Source organism: Anguilla rostrata, chromosome 15 (genome assembly GCF_018555375.3).
Source record: "Anguilla rostrata isolate EN2019 chromosome 15, ASM1855537v3, whole genome shotgun sequence".
Classification (NCBI taxonomy): Eukaryota; Metazoa; Chordata; class Actinopteri; order Anguilliformes; family Anguillidae; genus Anguilla; species Anguilla rostrata.
In genome coordinates, this window is record NC_057947.1 from 12539729 (window position 1) to 12557414 (window position 17686).

Here is a 17686-nt window from a genome sequence, read left to right on the forward strand (position 1 = left end):
TCTCGACACCGTGCCGACATGTGAGTATCGAAAGTAACATCCATCTTTCCTCCACGGCACTAGGTGGCAATGCCCAGAACGCAATGACAAAAGTTCAAAGTCATAGGCTAGATATCTCAGTCTAGGGAAGTTTCTTACGTTCTCTATATTGTTAAATTATAGATGCATGTCTGAACACAACGTTAAATATGAATTTATTCCACGAGGTAATAGAATGATGAAATTAACGTGTTTAAGAAAAACAGCATATAAAGGCATTTGTGTACCAAGTTTTCTAAGATTGCATCTTGTTAGTTCACCCGTAGTTGCTGCATTATGGTGCATTTTAGCCATCTGGAAACGAGCAAATATATATTTTTAAGTATACAGTTTTTTCTATCAAAAGCTGACGATATTGCTTTCAGACTTGTCACAAATGTGTTGATGATTTAAAATGTATTTCACTTGCAGGACAAAGTAAAAATTCCTTTCGGGTCCAAACACCTGGATGCGGCTATATGCATCCCTGCAGAAGCCAGCGATGTGCGAACCGCCGTAGTTCTTACACACGGAGCCGGGGGGGATATGAACTTCAGACACCTGGTTTTACTCGCTGAAGCACTGTCTTCGGCTGGCCTACTATGTTTGCGATTTACGTGCAAAGGACTAAACCTCGTTTACAGAGTTAGGGCTTATAATGCCATTGTGGTAAGGGAATTAAATGCATACTGTGAACACTGATGTGCGACTAAATGGTTGATGCGATCAATCTGGTGCATTTTCTATAATATATGTACCCTACTTATGGTAATGCATTTGTCTCTTGTGTTTGTTTCATTCTGTAGGAATATATACAAAACCTGAAGACGTTCACTTTCAAAAACATTTTTCTTGGTGGTAAGTGACAATACATTTTACAGCTCATTTACAATGCATGTTCTGCCAAGGAAATCCATTACTCCCATCTGTGTTGTAAATACAATTTTTTTGCAGCACCAGTGAATGTTCTTATAAAGTAAAATATTTTGTATATAACACAGTGGAAGGGCACTACAGATAGAAAATGCACACTAATAGAAACATTGTGCAACTAGTGCAGAGAAAGGTGAAAGGTAAATAGAATGTTCCTGTTACTGGAGTCAGTGTAGATATACATAATGGATTAGGAAAGCAGCCCTCTGTGCAATGTAAGGTATGCCCTGTTAACAGGAGTATGAGCACTCTGTGCTAAGGCCCTGCCACTGCAATTGAATGGGTTATATTTCATTAATTCAGTCTTCTGTGCGATGTACATATCGCATGCATGCATTGGGTTAGGGGTTTATTTGTTTCCTGTGCGTTTGCTCTGAATGTGTCACCATTGTGCCCCTTTTACCTTACAGGCCGGTCAATGGGAGCCAGGGCTGCTGCTGCCTTGGTAAAGCAGCTGAGTGAGGAGGCTGGTGACTCAGTGCAAGGCCTGATCTGTCTGTCCTTCCCACTGCATCCTCCTGGACAGATGCATGCCCACAGCAAGCGCAGTGAGCATCTCCTGGAGCTGACCCAAACGCCTGTGCTTTTCGTCTCCGGAACCGATGATGACATGTGCCAGAGGGTGAGGAGAAGGCCCGGGCCAGCTGGCAGTGTAGTGTAATGGTTAGAGAACTGAGCTTGAGCAAGGTTCTTAACCAGAATTGACTCAGTATTAATATTCAGCTGTATAAATGTAAACTAATGGAAGCTGTGTAAGTTCTGGACGAGTGACCCCTACAGTAAATGCCTAAATTTAAATGGCCTAGGGGAATTGCCAGACAGGGTCTTCAGTCTCATGCTTTGACTGTAACTAAAGCATACATTGGGAACAGAGATTTAGCCATCATGCTGCACGTGCAGATGTCCAGTTTCCGATGCCAACCAAATCTATGATATTTTCTGCAACACATCAGAACCCTCAATTTGTGCCCCAGTGCTTTAATGAAGAAACATATGACAGACTGACACATGAGAAATCTTCATAGTTCTGCTTCCTGATAAGCACCAGGGGTAATAAAATGGAGAATAGGACATTGGTTTTGTCACTTTTCTCATATAAGCCGGAGGGTAATGACACCAATGTCCTGTCCCTATTTTATTACCCTGGTAAACAAACATTTTAATACTTCCTATAGGATCTACTGGAAGATTTAAGAAAGAAGATGAAAGTTCCAACTGCAGTTCACTGGATAGAGGGAGGTAGCCATGGACTAGCTGTGAAAGGGAGGCCAGAAGAGGAAGTACTGCAGGAAATTAACTCTGGTGTCACAGCATGGATCCTAGAACACATTTAACTTCACGGTCTTCCTTCAATTCATGTTTTTTTTGTTGTTGTTTTTTTTAAACATACATTTTATAAGCCATTGTTTTTTGTTCAAAGAAATAAAGTTAATACTTTTATATTCTGCTGAGAACAACCCTTCCACCTTTCATGATGACTTATGTGCCTGCCTGTGAGACTGGCAAATATAGTCAGGATTCAGTTCTGTAGACTGATTTGGGAGGATACACAGAGACAAAATGGATATATAGCCAAGCTCAATTCAATTGGTTTTGTGTGAATGTTCTACTGAACTTCTTGCTTTTCTAGTGGGACTGTTCTGTACAATGTTGTTTAGGGTAAGGATTTGGGATCGTCGCTGTAGGAATGTTCAGATCCTTGTTGGGGCACTTTGTTGTTTCCTTCAGCAATGTAGCCTGTATTCCAGTGGCTGCTAGCGTGTCCTATTTATAAAACGAGTACGTGGGGAGAGGGAGTTGCACAAATTTAATAATGAGCTAGTATCCACAAATATACTTCCCCTATGTAGAAGCTGTGCTATCCCTTTAAGGGGCATACCGCGTATCGCATAGTTTCCGGTTTCGCTAGGCTACTTCCGTCTCAGAGTATCTTCTGGGAACAAACATGGAGGTCGACTTGTGGAATAGAATCAGTATTCCGCGCCCAGGAGCGATTTCTACTACTCACATTCCGTTTAATAAATATACAGGTAGGTGACTTGTTGATTTATGTGAAACATAATTAGCCAATGTTTAATTTCGTGGCGCGATAGCTCTGTGTTGTTGCACTCTTGGGAAAACTGGGTTGATCAGGCTTATCCGAAAAACAGCACGGTTACCCACGTGTGTTCGTGATCTCCCTTTGCAGGAGTAGAGCTATGTCTGCAACTCATTGTCAAAATATGTTAGGGCACATAACGTATAGGTACAATCATGACATGCATTCTGGTAAAGTTTGTCAAATGGGTGTAATACTCGATTGACTTGATAAGATTGTTATTGTAGGTGAGTTCAGTTACCTAGCAAAATACATGGCATAGTTCTGTTTTTTATGTACTGTAACTAGCGTTATCCAGCGAACGATACTACGGTACTGTTCACTGTCTAATGTCGCAAATTAGGCCAACGCTAACTTGTTCATCATAGTTTTATCCATGTATCACTTGGGAGCTCTATTTAGCCATCCAGGTACAACATCTGTACAATCAATTCCCCATACAGAATGTTTCACTTAATCGTCTGGATTTCTATCATGTTTAATGTTTTTATTCTAATTTACCCCAAGACAGTGAGGTAACGCACCTGTTGAAAGCCTCCGAAACGGTGTTAAAATTACTGCGTAGTAAAGTTCTACAGACGGAAGTCCGCGTCCTGTACGCTCTACTCTACGTGCTAAACAACAGTCTGAGGCAACATCTGCCGTTCCGGGCTATTAAACAGGTGAGCCGTTTACCTGCTCAGTCAACTGTTAGTATGTGCGGGGTCTGTAAGAGAAACTTGTCTTTGCTAACTGTTGTTACACTGCCTTGATGGAAATTAAAGCAGTGAGACCTGAAACTGACTGAATCTTGACTTGTTGCTAGAATTAAATCCAGAATTATGTTCAATCATATTGTTACAGGTGGAACAATGCATAAACCGCCTGAAAGACATGAAGTTGGAATCTGTTCTTCAGGACTTGAAGGAGATGTGTCCAACAAAGGTGCAAAGGTTGCTGAATTTTTACTTTACCTTGTCATAATGTTTGTTGTATTGAAAATTTAACAGTTGCTTAATTGATATGGGTATGTGTTGTTTACTGCAGCTGAATGTATTCATCCTTAGTAATCATTAACTTGGGGTTATGCTGGTTTGAGAGAGACCTCAATGGTAAAAGTGTTTATCAGTAGCATTGTCAGTCATGATTAAAAGTGTCTCCCATGCAGCTACTTAAAATAATAACGACAATACGTTTTACATTTTTAGTAATTCTAAGGAGAGCTTGTGTTTGGCATTAGCTGCAACTGAATGAGCTCATGAGCTGTTCCTCTTTGGCGGTGTCCCTGTATCTACAGGCTGGTGGGGAAGAGGACTGGTCAGTGTGAGGTTCCCAGCCAGCCCACCCTGGAGTGGATGTGTCTCAAAGTACTAGGTGCCTGCAAGCTGATGATCTGCATGGCAGAGCGCTGCTCCCGAGCCTTCCAGTATCCTTCTGCCAGAACTAGGCACTAGCACGGGTATTACTGTAGACTACAGGCACTAGCACGCGTATTACTGTAGACTACAGGCACTAGCACAGGTATTACTGTAGACTACAGGCACTAGCACAGGTATTACTGTGGACTACAGGCACCAGCACAGGTATTACTGTAGACTAAAGGCACTGGCAGAGGTATTACTGTAGACTACAGGCACCAGCACAGGTATTACTGTAGACTACAGGCACTAGCACAGGTGTTACTGTAGACTACAGGCACTAGCACAGGTATTACTGTGGACTACAGGCACCAGCACAGGTGTTACTGTAGACTACAGGCACTAGCACAGGTATTACTGTGGACTACAGGCACCAGCACAGGTATTACTGTAGACTAAAGGCACTGGCAGAGGTATTACTGTAGACTACAGGCACCAGCACAGGTATTACTGTTGACTACAGGCACTAACACAAATTTTACTGTAAACTACAGGCACTAGCACAGACTTCTTTACTGTGACAGATATTACTATCGACATATTTGTGCTCTCTCCAATAGGTTATTTTACCTCCTGCAATCCTTTCTTCGCTTTCTTGGCTCCACCCAATGGAGGAAGAATGGAAAAGAAGTGAGGAAAGGATACAAGGACTGTGGAATCAAGGCCATGGGTAGTAGGCAAATAGAACATCCTTGTTCTTTCAAGTGTCAGTTTAAAGGCACATCAATTACTGACGTGGCAGATGTGGAAAGGTGGATCCACCGGTCGCTCATTTATACACGTTCCGAAAAAATACTTCTGCAAGGGATGCACTCATGCATCTTCACTGAAGCATCCTCTGGGAGACTCCCAGCTCTTTGGTCCTGGCATGCCCTTAAAGATGGCAGACCTTGATCGATTTCTGGGTCTGGTGAGGACCAAGGAGACAAGGACAAATAATAAGCTATTGGAATGAGCCTCTTCTCCTCCTTCGTCATGTGACCTGGAAATCCGCCATTCGCCAATCTGAGGTCCGCCATCTTTAAGGGCATTCCAATTCTTGAAATGCTTCTTGAAAGAGCAAGGAGGCTCCTGGAATGATTCTTCAGCGAGGACACACGAGTGCAGCCTTTGCGAAAGTCATTTTTTGGAACGTGTGATGTAAAAACGATTCACCTGTGGATGAACATCTCCACATCTGCCATGTCTAATTGATGTCGCTTCACACTGACGCTTGACTGAGCAAGGACGTTCTGTTTGCCTAGTGCATGTTGCCTCGATTCCTCAGTCCTTGTATCTCATCCTTACATCTCCTTATATCTTCCTTGTGGCTTCCGTTGGGTGGAGCGAAGGAGCATGGAAGAGATGCAAGGAGTGAAAATAAGCAATTGGAATGAACCCCAGGTCACAAGGCACTCGAAGAACACAGTGTATTGAGAGGTGAATGTAACGACCTTGAACATGTAATATTTGTGCAGATTTTTAAAATTGAAAAACCTTAGCACAGCACCCCCTACAGACTTGCAGGGCAGCACCTCCACTGGCGAGAGTTCATTGTGCTGAATTTGGTGCTCATGAGCATGCTCAGTCGGCTTTGGTGAGTTTGGTGACCCCTTCAGTGTGCTCAGTTCCACGCAGCACAGCTCCAAATGGCAGCACAGCTCCAAATCGAATGAATCCCTGAGTTTAGAGCTGTTCTGTGTTTGCCCATTCCTACTGAACTTCTGCTGGATAATAGGAGTCGCTCATGCTCCCCATTCATTGGTGTCATCTCTCAAGCTTTGCTCTTTTTAGCCAGATGATTACCAAGCTAACCTTATTTTTGAAAATGCGCATTAGTGTGAACACCTTTATGAATGTGACTGGTACATTTGTAGGGTTTTGTATTGATCAAATGGCATGCATACAGGACGGGAAATTAGAAATGTAACACACTGAGAAGTTTGACAGTGTTGCTGTTACTTTGTCTCAGTCTGTAGAGCAACTCTTTGATGTGTCGGGGCTTTTACCTTTACCAACATCCCTGAGCTGTTTTCCCGGGCCTGTCTGCAGGGCATTTTCCAATGGGATCATTCGAACCCTGGCCCCTGTGTATGAGAAGATGATGGTGCTCCTGCAGGAGGTGTCCCAGGCCAAGCCTATGCCCTTCCTCTCTGATTTCATCCTCCCAACGGACCTGGAAGCATTCCTGGGGCCAGTGGCAAAACTCAAAGGAGACCTCTGTGGGGCCAAAGGGATGAGAAGGCCTTCAATGTTGAACAGATTGTTCACAGAGGAGGGAAGGAACAGGAAGAGGAAGCAAGCATGCTTGCACAGGAAATCGAGTCGGGGGAGTGACAGGGTGGACCTGGGAAGTGTAGTTTCACAGAGCCGTGCTGAGGTCACAGGTAAGGCCTGACTTATGCCACTGTTGTCTTTTCTGAGAGTGCGTTTTTCTGACTGATCTGTTTATAAAGTGTTGCTCCAAAATGTGTTTACACCAAGATTTGGCAAGATTTGTGAGTGGACATTCAACATTTGGATGGGGGAGAAATGAACCACTGTACATGTGCCCTGTATTAAATTTTTTCATTGGTGTGAATGTCTTTAAAAAGTGGGTGATGTATTTCATGTGATACCTCTCAACTCCTTTCAGCATCAAGTTCAATATAATAATTTTTTATTTTCTTTCAAGGTGCTTGTTGAAAAAAAAAAAAAGGAATTCAGCACATCTTGCCTACTTTCTCTGTTCTTTAGATCACCTTGGTGGATTTGATTTGAAGTCCATGCTCAAAAGACCATATGGAAAGAACAATCAGGTTTGTATTGGGGTTTTGGGTAGAATAAAAATGATGAGAAAAGAACACGTTTTTGACATGCCCATACAGCATGTAGCAAAGTTCAGTGTTGTTGGGTGAACATCAGCTACTGAAACTGATGACACCCCTAGAGATGCAGTAAAGGTTATTACTTTACTTGAATGAGGACCTTGGTTTTTAGCTGAGCTGGCTCTTATATTTTGTTGTGCAAATGGCTGGCTGAGGCCATGGTTTTAAACCCGTACCAGACCTACCCCTGTTACACTTATAATGCTGGAAACATTGGAATTGTTCCATTGAGTAAGAACTGTTGTGCTGTTTTGCTTGTTATTATGAATGTTATTTATAAAACATGGACAAATGTAGGATTTTTTTGATCGTATGTATTACACAGAAATGGGACTGTTGAAACTTATTTTTATTATTGTCTCCCAATGCAGTTTGTTTTTGGGAGGCTTACTCCATGTGAACTGAATATACCCAAAACGAAGAGTACATCACAAAAATTGGCTGTGATTGGTCAGAAGAAAAGCTTCCTGAAGAAGCTGAAAACCATGTCCTCACTCAGTGACATGGGTGCCCATCTGCAGGAGATGATTGACTGGTTTAGGAGTAGGAAAATGCGGAGAGAGAGCAGCTGTCTTCGGCTGTTGCAGTTAAAGTGTCTGAGACTGAAACGGCTGGAGGCTCAGGGGCTCAGGTACAGTAACGTAATCTATAACCCCCCCATAAAAGACATGGGAAGATCAGTAGCATTGGTGTGTCAGCTTGTATGTTTATACAATAGATGGAACATGGTGGTACAATTATTCAATTGAAAATACATTTTTTATAAACTTATAGTTTCTGTCCTGTTTGACTAACAGACATGGAACCAATGTCATTAGATGCCCCGGTCCAAATGAATGTTTTGACTGGCGAAGTGGCTCATATTGCATTTTCTGATTACTTGGTTTTTCGAAAATCCAAAAAAAATCCATCTACTCATAGATTATTTGACTAGTTTCTATAAAACTTTGTGTACAGCATGTACTCATGAATATATTTCAAATGTTATATCTGCAAGGTTTCTATGGTAATGAAGGTGCAGCAAGCCAAAAAACTTACATGTGGGTATGGTTTTTCACAAAAAATTGCTGCCATTGCTCTAACAGTCGGTTGAATTCACAATATTTATACAAACGTCCCCTAAGTGGAAACTTGAAACCAAAATCACTAGATCCCCCTCCTCAGAGACAATATGTATCTCAAGATCCGTTTACATTATATTTACTTGCATTATATTTTTATTCAGGTATTTTGAATAAAAGTTATGGAATGTCTGTTATGCTATTACCTGAGTGTAGCTTTATACAGTAGCATAATAGAAATGTCTAACATTTAAAAATGATTTTATTGTGCCTATCTAGGGTGAACAGGAAGCTGCAGAGTTTGAGAGGGGAGATGGGTAGAGCTCTTTATCCCGGTGAAGCCCGAAGGACTGAGCACTTCCTGTTCCTGCAGCGCTACAGGACCAGACACTGCCATTCCCTGCACAGACAGTGGAGGAGGCTGCACTGCAGGGCTCTGTTCAGCTCAAATAGGAAGCGCTCGTATAAATGCAGCAGAAGGGGCGGGCCGAGCCAGACGCTAGCAGGGGGCGGGCTCTCCCCTGAGGAAGGGACAGGGGGAGGTGGGGGTGTGACCAATGAGGACACAGCTAGGGACGAGAAGAGCCATGGCATGCATGCCTGCACATCTGGGCAAGATGACATTGATGACATTTTTGCTTCTATTGGGTTCTGATCTCAGTTGACGCTAAAGCTGTTGTAGGACCTCTGTTGATTGGTGTTTAATAAAGGGCCTGAGTGTGGGACATCAGAACAGTATTTTTAGTGGTATTTATGCGGTTGGTGGACGGTTTGTTTCCAGCTGTGACTAAAGGATTTTGTGTACTCAATGCATGACTCAATGCAGGCCATTGGTGTTTTATTTTACCCCTTAAGTAAGAAACATGTCTGATCTTTTAGTTGTTCCTTTTTTGAACATTTCAGAATGGGTCCTATGGATTGTGCTTCAGTTTGGGTTGTATGCTGCAATACTGACTTGAGCAGTGCCTGAAAATGCTCTGTGAGCTGAGAATGTGGTCCCAGGGAATATGTGGCGCTTAATTTATAGCCTCTGGGAAATGCATTCTGGGTAGCTGATGGTGAAGGTGATTACTTTTAATGGTTACATAAATCATGAATCCAATAGCCTAAACTGCAAATACATTCCTTCAGATTCACTTTCCTAATACTGACACCTGCTGTAAACTTCTTTTTTTTCATTTTCATTATTTATTTCAATTCTAGCATACTTTTTTCAAGAAAAAGCTAATTGCTAGAATCTTTCCTAAAATAATGTGCATGTATTTTAATGCTGTTCAGCTATGAATTAAACCTACACGTGTGTAATTGCACCAAACTGAAGTACTTCACAGTTTTAAGTTCTTAGCATGATCGCAGACATGCAGGTATAATCACACTGACTCTCATGTATGGAAAGAGCAGGTAAAAAAAGCATGTCTTTCAGTTTTAATGTTTCCATTTTGCAGTCAGACTTTCAATAGTCTGTAAGATCGGCATTCTGGGAGCCGGAGCTGAGTGTACAAACCTCAGCACGTAACTACTATTAAAGCAGGAATTCACTGTTTGTTGTCTTGTCAGGTGGTTCCAAACCGTGCTTTTAAATATAACGCCCTATATAATGAATGCCTCTTTTGGAGTGAGTCTGTCTGATGTGCTCTGTGGAATACCTGTAAGGGGTAATTCATAAACTACAGGGTCATTTCAAGTGAGTGTTGCACTTCAGTTTTTTCAGTTTTGATGCGTGTTGTTTCTGGATGGCATTTTGATGATTCCATATGGGTAGAGTAGAACACGTTTCACCTTTTTAGTTTGAAGGTTTTACCCTGAAGGAGAGCAGAGGTGGACTGAAGAGCTAGTGGACTGAAGCAAGTCTTGTGTAGTTGCTAAGGTCCTGCATCGTTTTTACCCACCGACAGAGCATCAGGCCTTGTGTTATGTGTTCTCACTGCCATGAGATTCATTTGCTGCAGACCAGCACTCGGGCATGAATGAACAAGTGCATCATTTTTTAAATACTAATTCCAGATGCATTGAGTGGGTTAAAATCCATAGGGAACTTCTGTAATTTCTGGAAAAACATCAACTTAGTGTATCAAAGTCTTCTATCCTGATTTTATCTGATTAATGCTAGCGTGTCAGTAATTTGTGCACTGAATTGAAGAAATCACATCTGTTCTATCAGGTTTTTTGAAAAGAAAGTTTTCAGTTGTGGAAATGTATGTTAAGTTAATAAATCACAACGGACACTAAGTTTTTATGGACCTTAAACCCCTAATGGAAAATGTGAATGGAAAAGTTACAGTGTCTGACATTATCATTATGAAATCAGGTGAAACGAAATGGGAATAACCCTGTCGAAAATGAGGGTGTAATGAAGCTTTCTCAATAAGTAATATAATCTGCTTCATGCTGAAAACTGAGTAAGTGAAATGCACTGTGCCCTGAATAAAGTTTTTATGCACTTAAAAGGGGTCAATGACTTCAGGTTTCCTCTGTGGTGGAGCTCAGAAGCACTGTCAGCTTCTAGAGATAAAAGCCTGATAATAGAAATTAACTGAAGCAACAACAATAATTTGAAACGATGAAATTGATTTTACTGCATATACCTTGTAAAAAGAGCTGTGCAGGTTAATCTGTATTCAGGAGTTCAGCCCACCCCCCCCCCCCCCCCTCTGGGAGGGTTTTAAAAGGATTGTATGCATCATGGGTTCAAGGAGGACAGACAGGAACACAGGAACATAGAAACAGATGCAGATGGTCATGTAGAGTCAGTGCAGTGGAAGCTGATGTTGGGCTGCACTGTGGAGCTATTCCAGCTCTGCGAGCACTTCCGCAGGCCCTGGGGCGTCTTCATCGGCTTCCTGTGCCAGTGGGGCTCCATGCCTCTCTTTGCCTTCTCCCTGGTGCGCATCCTTCCACGTGCCACCCATTCAGGCAATGGTCATCCTCATCATGGGCTGCTACCCAGGGAGATCCTGCTTCATCCTCCTGGCTGGACGAGGACGTGGACCTCAGGTCAGCAGAGATGTCCATCTCTTTTCAGCTGTGTTTGTGTGTGTTGGACATTTTAACTCTTAAACTTAAATTCCAGTAAATGAAAACACTCCTGCAGTTCGCTGAGAAACATACGGTCATGAATATTCAAAATATTGCTGAAAATAAATGTTAAGATAGAATGTTCATCAACCTGCATAAATTGTATCCTGGTGCGGAAAGGATTGAAATATTGCACATACATGTCTGGTGCCTTGTGCTACTATTAACTGAAGGGCTAGGGTGATGACTTATCTTTCTGGTGGAAACTGCTTTTACAATCATCTTGACGAAATAAACATTCAGGCACAAGAGCAGAATCAGCAGGAAAAAGCACTGGATTGCTGTCTCTGAAGTGAAAATTGAAGGGATAATGTATTTTTTCTGCACAGTATCATTTTAGATCAGAATGTCTACGTGTGTGTAATTTCTGCTGTAGTATTGGAATTATGCACTGTGTTGCAGTATCAGTATTATAGACACCCCACACATTTTCACTCTTCATGATGGCTGCCTTGCTTTTGCTGCACACAGGTTAGTGCATTCTTTAGTGTACACGATGGCTCTGTCCTGACCATTGATTTCTCAGATTTTTCTCTGTGACTCTCAGGAATCACTGGCATCTCTGCTGATCCCTGTGTGCATGGGGACCTACTTCAAGCACAGGTGGCCTAAGAGCACAGGTGGCTCAAACTGAATGTTCAGGATCGAGAGCTGGTAAGTGGTTTTGTTTTTTCCATAATATGCCAACTCGCTATGTATTTCGTTCATAATTTTCTTATAATACTCATCATAGGGGTGAAATAAAATAGTTGGATGAAATAAGATATAAATAATGTTTTGGCATTCCAATTAAAACACTTTTTTCCACACGTGCTAATATTTAAAAAACCCTAAGAGAGATTTCTGTTTTAATTTACTATGTTGAGCAATTTTGTTTTCAACTTTTCATTCAAATTAAACACTTTCTCTTTGAATCTCACAATGCTACCAGATATTATGATCAATAAACAATATACATGTCAGATTACGAAAGACAATTGGCTCAATGAAACAGGAGTAATAATTTTGTTGTAGTTCTTTGGCTGAACGAAACTTGGCCTTGAAATATCTCCGTTTGTAGAACGGAGGGTATTTTTTTCCTGCGTTGCAGCTCTTTGTTCTGCGTAATTTCAACACACTTGTTCCTGGTTATGGTTATACACTTTGTTGTACGTCGCTCTGGATAAGAGCGTCTGCCAAATGCCTGTAATGTAATGTAATGCCAGAATCCTGTGTTAACGCGATCGCTGGTTAGCCTGGAGGTGGGTTTTCAGAACACACATCTGTGCAGTACTATCACGCAGCTCTCTGTCTCCTGTGAGGAGCTGGAGCTCATGTTCATCTTCCCCCTTATTCAGCTGGTGGTGGCTGTGAGCAGGGGGCAGGGTAGGAGATGAGCCTTTGCACATTACAGTAACACTGAAAATGTCACATTTATAACTGCTCACTGTTGTTACCACGAACACTGAAAATATCACATCATATAATATGATATTATAACTATTCACTGCTGTTACCACAACACTGAAAATATCACATCATATTTATGATACAACTACAAGGCTATTACTGCAACACTAAAAATATCACATAATATCTATGGGTATTATTACCTCTCGCTACTATTACTGCAACATCAAAAGTTGCTTTTATGGACAAAGAATCTTTGCCTATATCGTGTTAAACTACTTTTCTGAATATTTTTTTAACACTAAAGGACAGAAAAAATAATTATATGTAAGATGTAAGCAGTGAGGTAATATTATGACTGATTTTCAAATACTTTATAAATATTTTGGGAATTTAGCCTTAATTTTCTTTAACACTATTTATTGGGCAATAGCTTTTGTGCTTTTACTGATTTTATGGTAATTTCAGACTCCTAGCCTCGTTGGGTCCCATTTATTTTTGGGTCTCATGTACTCATCCGTCCAGTGGCAGCTATTATCATTAGCCAATCAGGTGTACTAGAGGCACTGTTGCCAAGGGCAGAGAGTGGGAAGTAGGCCTGGCTTCGGTGCAGTCTGCCTCAAAGGAGAAACGGAAGCAGGAATTAGAGAATGGTGGGTTGGGTGCGACGAGAATGGAAACGCCAGCAGCAAGTTCATCAAGCTGTGACCTCTCCAAGGCGCATGCGCACTTCTGACAATCACACAGTGAATCACCTGACTGGTTTCAATGGAACTTTCTACACCAGTGGTAACCAACCCTGTTCCTGGAGATCTACCACCCCGTAGATTTTAATTTCAACCCTAATGTGGCACACCTGATTTAACTAATTAGCTGCTGAACAAGATCTATAGCTGTTGAATGAGGTGTGCTTTGTTAGGTTAGAGTGAAAACCTACAGGACGGTAGATCTCCAGGAACAGGGTTGGTTACCACACTGACCGCTCCCCCTGAGTCACGTGGTTGTTTTGCACTAATGTGAAGAGATGTCAAACCCAATTAGTTCATCAAACCCAGTCATAATTGCAGAAGCTTACCAATCAGAGCCACAGTCTTGTGAGGAACTGAACAAGGCTGTTACTTTAAAATCTGTGTGAATGCAATTAGAGTTAAGCTCGGGGATCGATGAGCAGCTTTAAGTCTTATTGAGTTTTGTGTGCTCGGTACGCTCGCAGCTGTCAATATCTCATCTTAGGCAGAGAAATAAGACCTGTGATGAGAGGCCGGGCGTCGCTAACACTCTACCAGCTTAGCGCTGTCTCTTCATGCTGTAGCACACGGGCGGAATTATATCTTTTGAGTGTTTCCACTGGAATTTAATTTGAAATTGATATTGACTAAACAATTACTGATATTTATACCCAATAATCTTATTCAGGCTGCTATCATGATTCCTAAAGCGATGGTGTTTTGTAATCAAATACAGACATCCACAGGTTCTATGAAATAGAAAGCTGTGTATTGTATTCTCTCTGATGGTGCACCATATATTGCATGTATGGATATATATACAATGTATAAATATCAAGTAATTATAAGGAGTAGGGCCACCCTTCACCTTAAAAAAAGATTCAGTCCTCCTTGTAATGCTGTCATACACATTCTAAATGATGTAGTGGGATATTGGACTGTTCTTCAAGAAGGAAAACCTCCAGTTCTTAGAAGGATGAAGGAGTTTGAAGTCAACTTTTTAAGTTGCTCAAGAACTTATCATAAAGCTCCAGTGTTGTTTAATTCTGGTGATTGTGGAGGCCATGGAAGGTGCTTGACTTCACCCTGCTGTTGCTGAAACCATTCAAATTTGTTTGGCAGTATGTATAGGGATGTTACCTTTGATTATGGGGATGTCATGAGAGAACAGTTTTTGGGTGTTTTGCAACTATCCTGTTAAATGTCCCTGTTAGTGAACTTTGACTCTCGACTACTGTTCCTCTTTGCGGATGAAGTCTGTTCAGCTTTTAGTGGCTGACGTACCTGCCACCACTTCAGGCACCATTCTTATGACCTCTTTGATTTCTGTTGGTTGCCTTGTATGTGGTGTGTTAAGTGTGAGGTGTGCTACCTGAATCAGTCAAAATGGAAGAGTTTCCTTCCCTCAGGACCCAGTGATAAATCACTGGCCAGCAGAAATGAGGCAGAGTTACAGTTAACTGAAAACGTCTGTTTCCAGAACCTTGGGGTGATATGGGCCTCCCGGCATCCTTACTCACGGAATAGTGATGTCGTACTGCGAGACTCAAGCGTGACCTTTCATTTATCAGGGGGTAGGTTAACAGACGCTTGGCTAGTCGGTCGAGCTCAGACTGAGCCAGAGACGGTATTCACCTTTAACCTTTTTTTGGTTATATGTGTATTTTTCTTTCCTTTCCACTGGCTCCCATCGTTCTGACCTCAGGTTTCTTTATTAATGATTGTCCATCAGTCGTGAGGTTGAGGGGCTGGAGGTCTCCCTGCTCTCCCTCATGTTCTCTGTTGGGCTGAACTGGGGTGTGCATTGCCCTGGGTAGGCAGCTCGCTGAATGGGAAGCTCTGGCCTCTGTGCTCTTTTCTCCAGTTAAAGGGAAGCTTAAGCGCTGGAAAGAGTCATTTCTCTTGTCACCATATTAACGTCATTAATTTCAGTGATTTATTCATCACCGCTGTTTTTTCCACACCTCTCAAATAAATTTTAATTAATAAAGCAAAAACACAGCTACAAGATCCTCTGGAACAATTGATTTATTATTTTGCGTAATACTGTATCAACATTGAGCATATTTTTTCACAAATTCAGAGCCATTTGCAACTTTACAGCGTTATGTATTGAGTTTACTTGACTGTATTTTTCTGTTGAATAATACAACTGATTGAGATGCGGCTAATTTTGCCAGGATATGGATTTGAAGGATTTTCTAAAGAAATCTGTCTCCGAAAATCAGTTTTGTTTGGGAAAATACTTTAATCTTATTAACGATAATTCCCAAGTTAATATAATTTAGCATAAGAAAATTGGGTCCACTTGATAAAAAAACAAACAAAAAAAAACCTGTCTGGCGTTTGTCACTGTGTGCTTTGTCATTGAAGTTAGTAAAAATATCTCATTTTGTAGTTTTTGTTTCTTTATATTTTTTTTGTTTTTGGTGTGTTGGGCCCCTTTGGTAGTTTCTGTGGTTCTGGTTCTGGTTCTGTAGACATCTCATCGCATTCTATAGACAGGCTCTGTGAACATCTTAAAACAAACAAAAACGCATTGATGCACATTGCAGCCTTTTCCACTGGGGGGCAGTATTGGTTAAATTAATTGGCATGGCAGTGTTTGCTCTTTTATTGTATCATACTCTCAGGGTTTTCCTGGTCCCTGTGAAATCATTCCAGTGCCCTTGTTTGCATTCCACACATATGCCATGTAATTTAATTGAAGCAGTCAGCTGTTTGATATGGGAGACATTAACAACTGCCCTTGCCTTGCTCCTGAAAACTCAATCATTTACATTTGCATTTTAAGATGTCCTCATCTTTGACATAATAGAACATGCACATGTACAGTTTCAAAAAAACACCAATTGTACAGAAAATCAGTCTGTGGGTTATCTAGTTTTTCTTTGATTAGCTACAGGTCTCGGGAGAGGGCATTTATGCTCCTGAATAATTGGCTGGAGAATATTTAATCAGTTTATCGAGTTATTACAACACATGACCTTGTGAACCCTTAGAACACTGCACATTTCTAAATGCCTGCCTCCAAAACAAATTATAAGTGACAAGGGTTTAAAAAATTTTTTTTTTTTTTTTTTCTAGCAATAATGAGCTTGTGGACGAGACCTCTTATTTGTGACTTCTTCTGCTGTTTCCTCCTTGAGGTTCATGTTTTCTCTGTCTCTTCGTTCCAGGCCCACTCGTATTAAACGTAGGGAGTCAGAATTTTTATGCAACTGCTTCAGCAGGGAAGGCCTATGGGAAGGCGGATGAGAACACTGTGCTTCACGGCGACACAGATGACCTTCTCTCTGAGTAAATTAGGGTGACAGAGCAGTGGTTTATTCCTCCGGTCTCACAAAGGAAGCGTCCCTTACCGGCTTAAATCAGATTTACAGGGTGCGTTACTGGGGACTGTCTGCAGCAGACAATTTGATAGCGGAGGTTATCGCACAGAAGGCCCCCCGCATTCCCCTCTGTGGCTAATACATTATCAACCACAACAAATTCATTACACTGATATTGCGCTCGCTTTTTTATTATGTATTATTTTTGTCGGTTAAAGACGCTCATGCAGCAGACTCAGACAGCAAGAGATAGTGGAGAGCACAGCGCTAGCAGATTCATTTTTCATTCCTGCTCATTTTTCATAATAACGCGTGAGATCAAATGCCAGACCGATTCATCTCCTGAAAATCAGACATCTGTTGAGGGCCTGATGATGGCATTTTACCTCCGCAGGGTACATATCAATAAAAATAAAATGGATCATAAAAAAATCTATTGTCCGATCCTCTCGCCTGCACTCCCTCTCTCTCTCTCTCTCTCTCTCTCTCCCTCCCTCTTCACCCCCTGCTTCTGCTGTTTTCTCTTTCTGTCTTCTTTTCATTTCTCTGTGAGATTTATAGATGGGGGCCTGTGTTCTCTGTTGGCGGTTGGCGGTATTGTGGCTGAGGGAAGCAGCCCAGCTGTAGAGGGCGAGAAGCACGGTTCACACACACAACCTGCTGCACACACACTTGGCACTAATAAGGCACTGAATTATATCACATCTGACCTTGGCGCCCTCACTGAGTCCATTACTGGCTTCATTTGCATGTTAAGCAGCATGGATGTCCGCTTTGCCCCACCCCCGTGTCCAGGCGAACAATAGCTT

The 17686-nt window shown here is 41.7% G+C and overlaps 2 protein-coding genes across 3 annotated transcripts; both read left to right on the forward strand.

Annotated features, from left to right (window-relative positions):
- Window positions 1-49: 49 nt before the first annotated feature.
- Window positions 50-2391, forward strand: tex30 (testis expressed 30). The gene is made up of 5 exons (XM_064311212.1): window positions 50-206; window positions 451-687; window positions 825-876; window positions 1362-1573; window positions 2127-2391. Exons 1-5 carry the CDS (start codon window positions 189-191, stop codon window positions 2283-2285), a joined length of 678 nt encoding a protein of 225 aa, XP_064167282.1. The 5' UTR covers window positions 50-188; the 3' UTR covers window positions 2286-2391.
- Window positions 2392-2541: 150 nt separating this feature from the next.
- Window positions 2542-10037, forward strand: nepro (nucleolus and neural progenitor protein). Of its 2 annotated transcripts, XM_064311210.1 has the most exons (9): window positions 2542-2981; window positions 3557-3711; window positions 3893-3981; window positions 4326-4454; window positions 5945-6022; window positions 6478-6812; window positions 7162-7223; window positions 7664-7923; window positions 8633-10037. In XM_064311210.1, exons 1-9 carry the CDS (start codon window positions 2897-2899, stop codon window positions 9006-9008), a joined length of 1569 nt encoding a protein of 522 aa, XP_064167280.1. In that variant the 5' UTR covers window positions 2542-2896; the 3' UTR covers window positions 9009-10037. The 2 variants fall into 2 exon arrangements, with proteins under 2 accessions (XP_064167280.1, XP_064167281.1); XM_064311211.1 differs by lacking the exon at window positions 5945-6022 and having other exon boundaries at window positions 6454-6812.
- Window positions 10038-17686: the final 7649 nt, after the last annotated feature.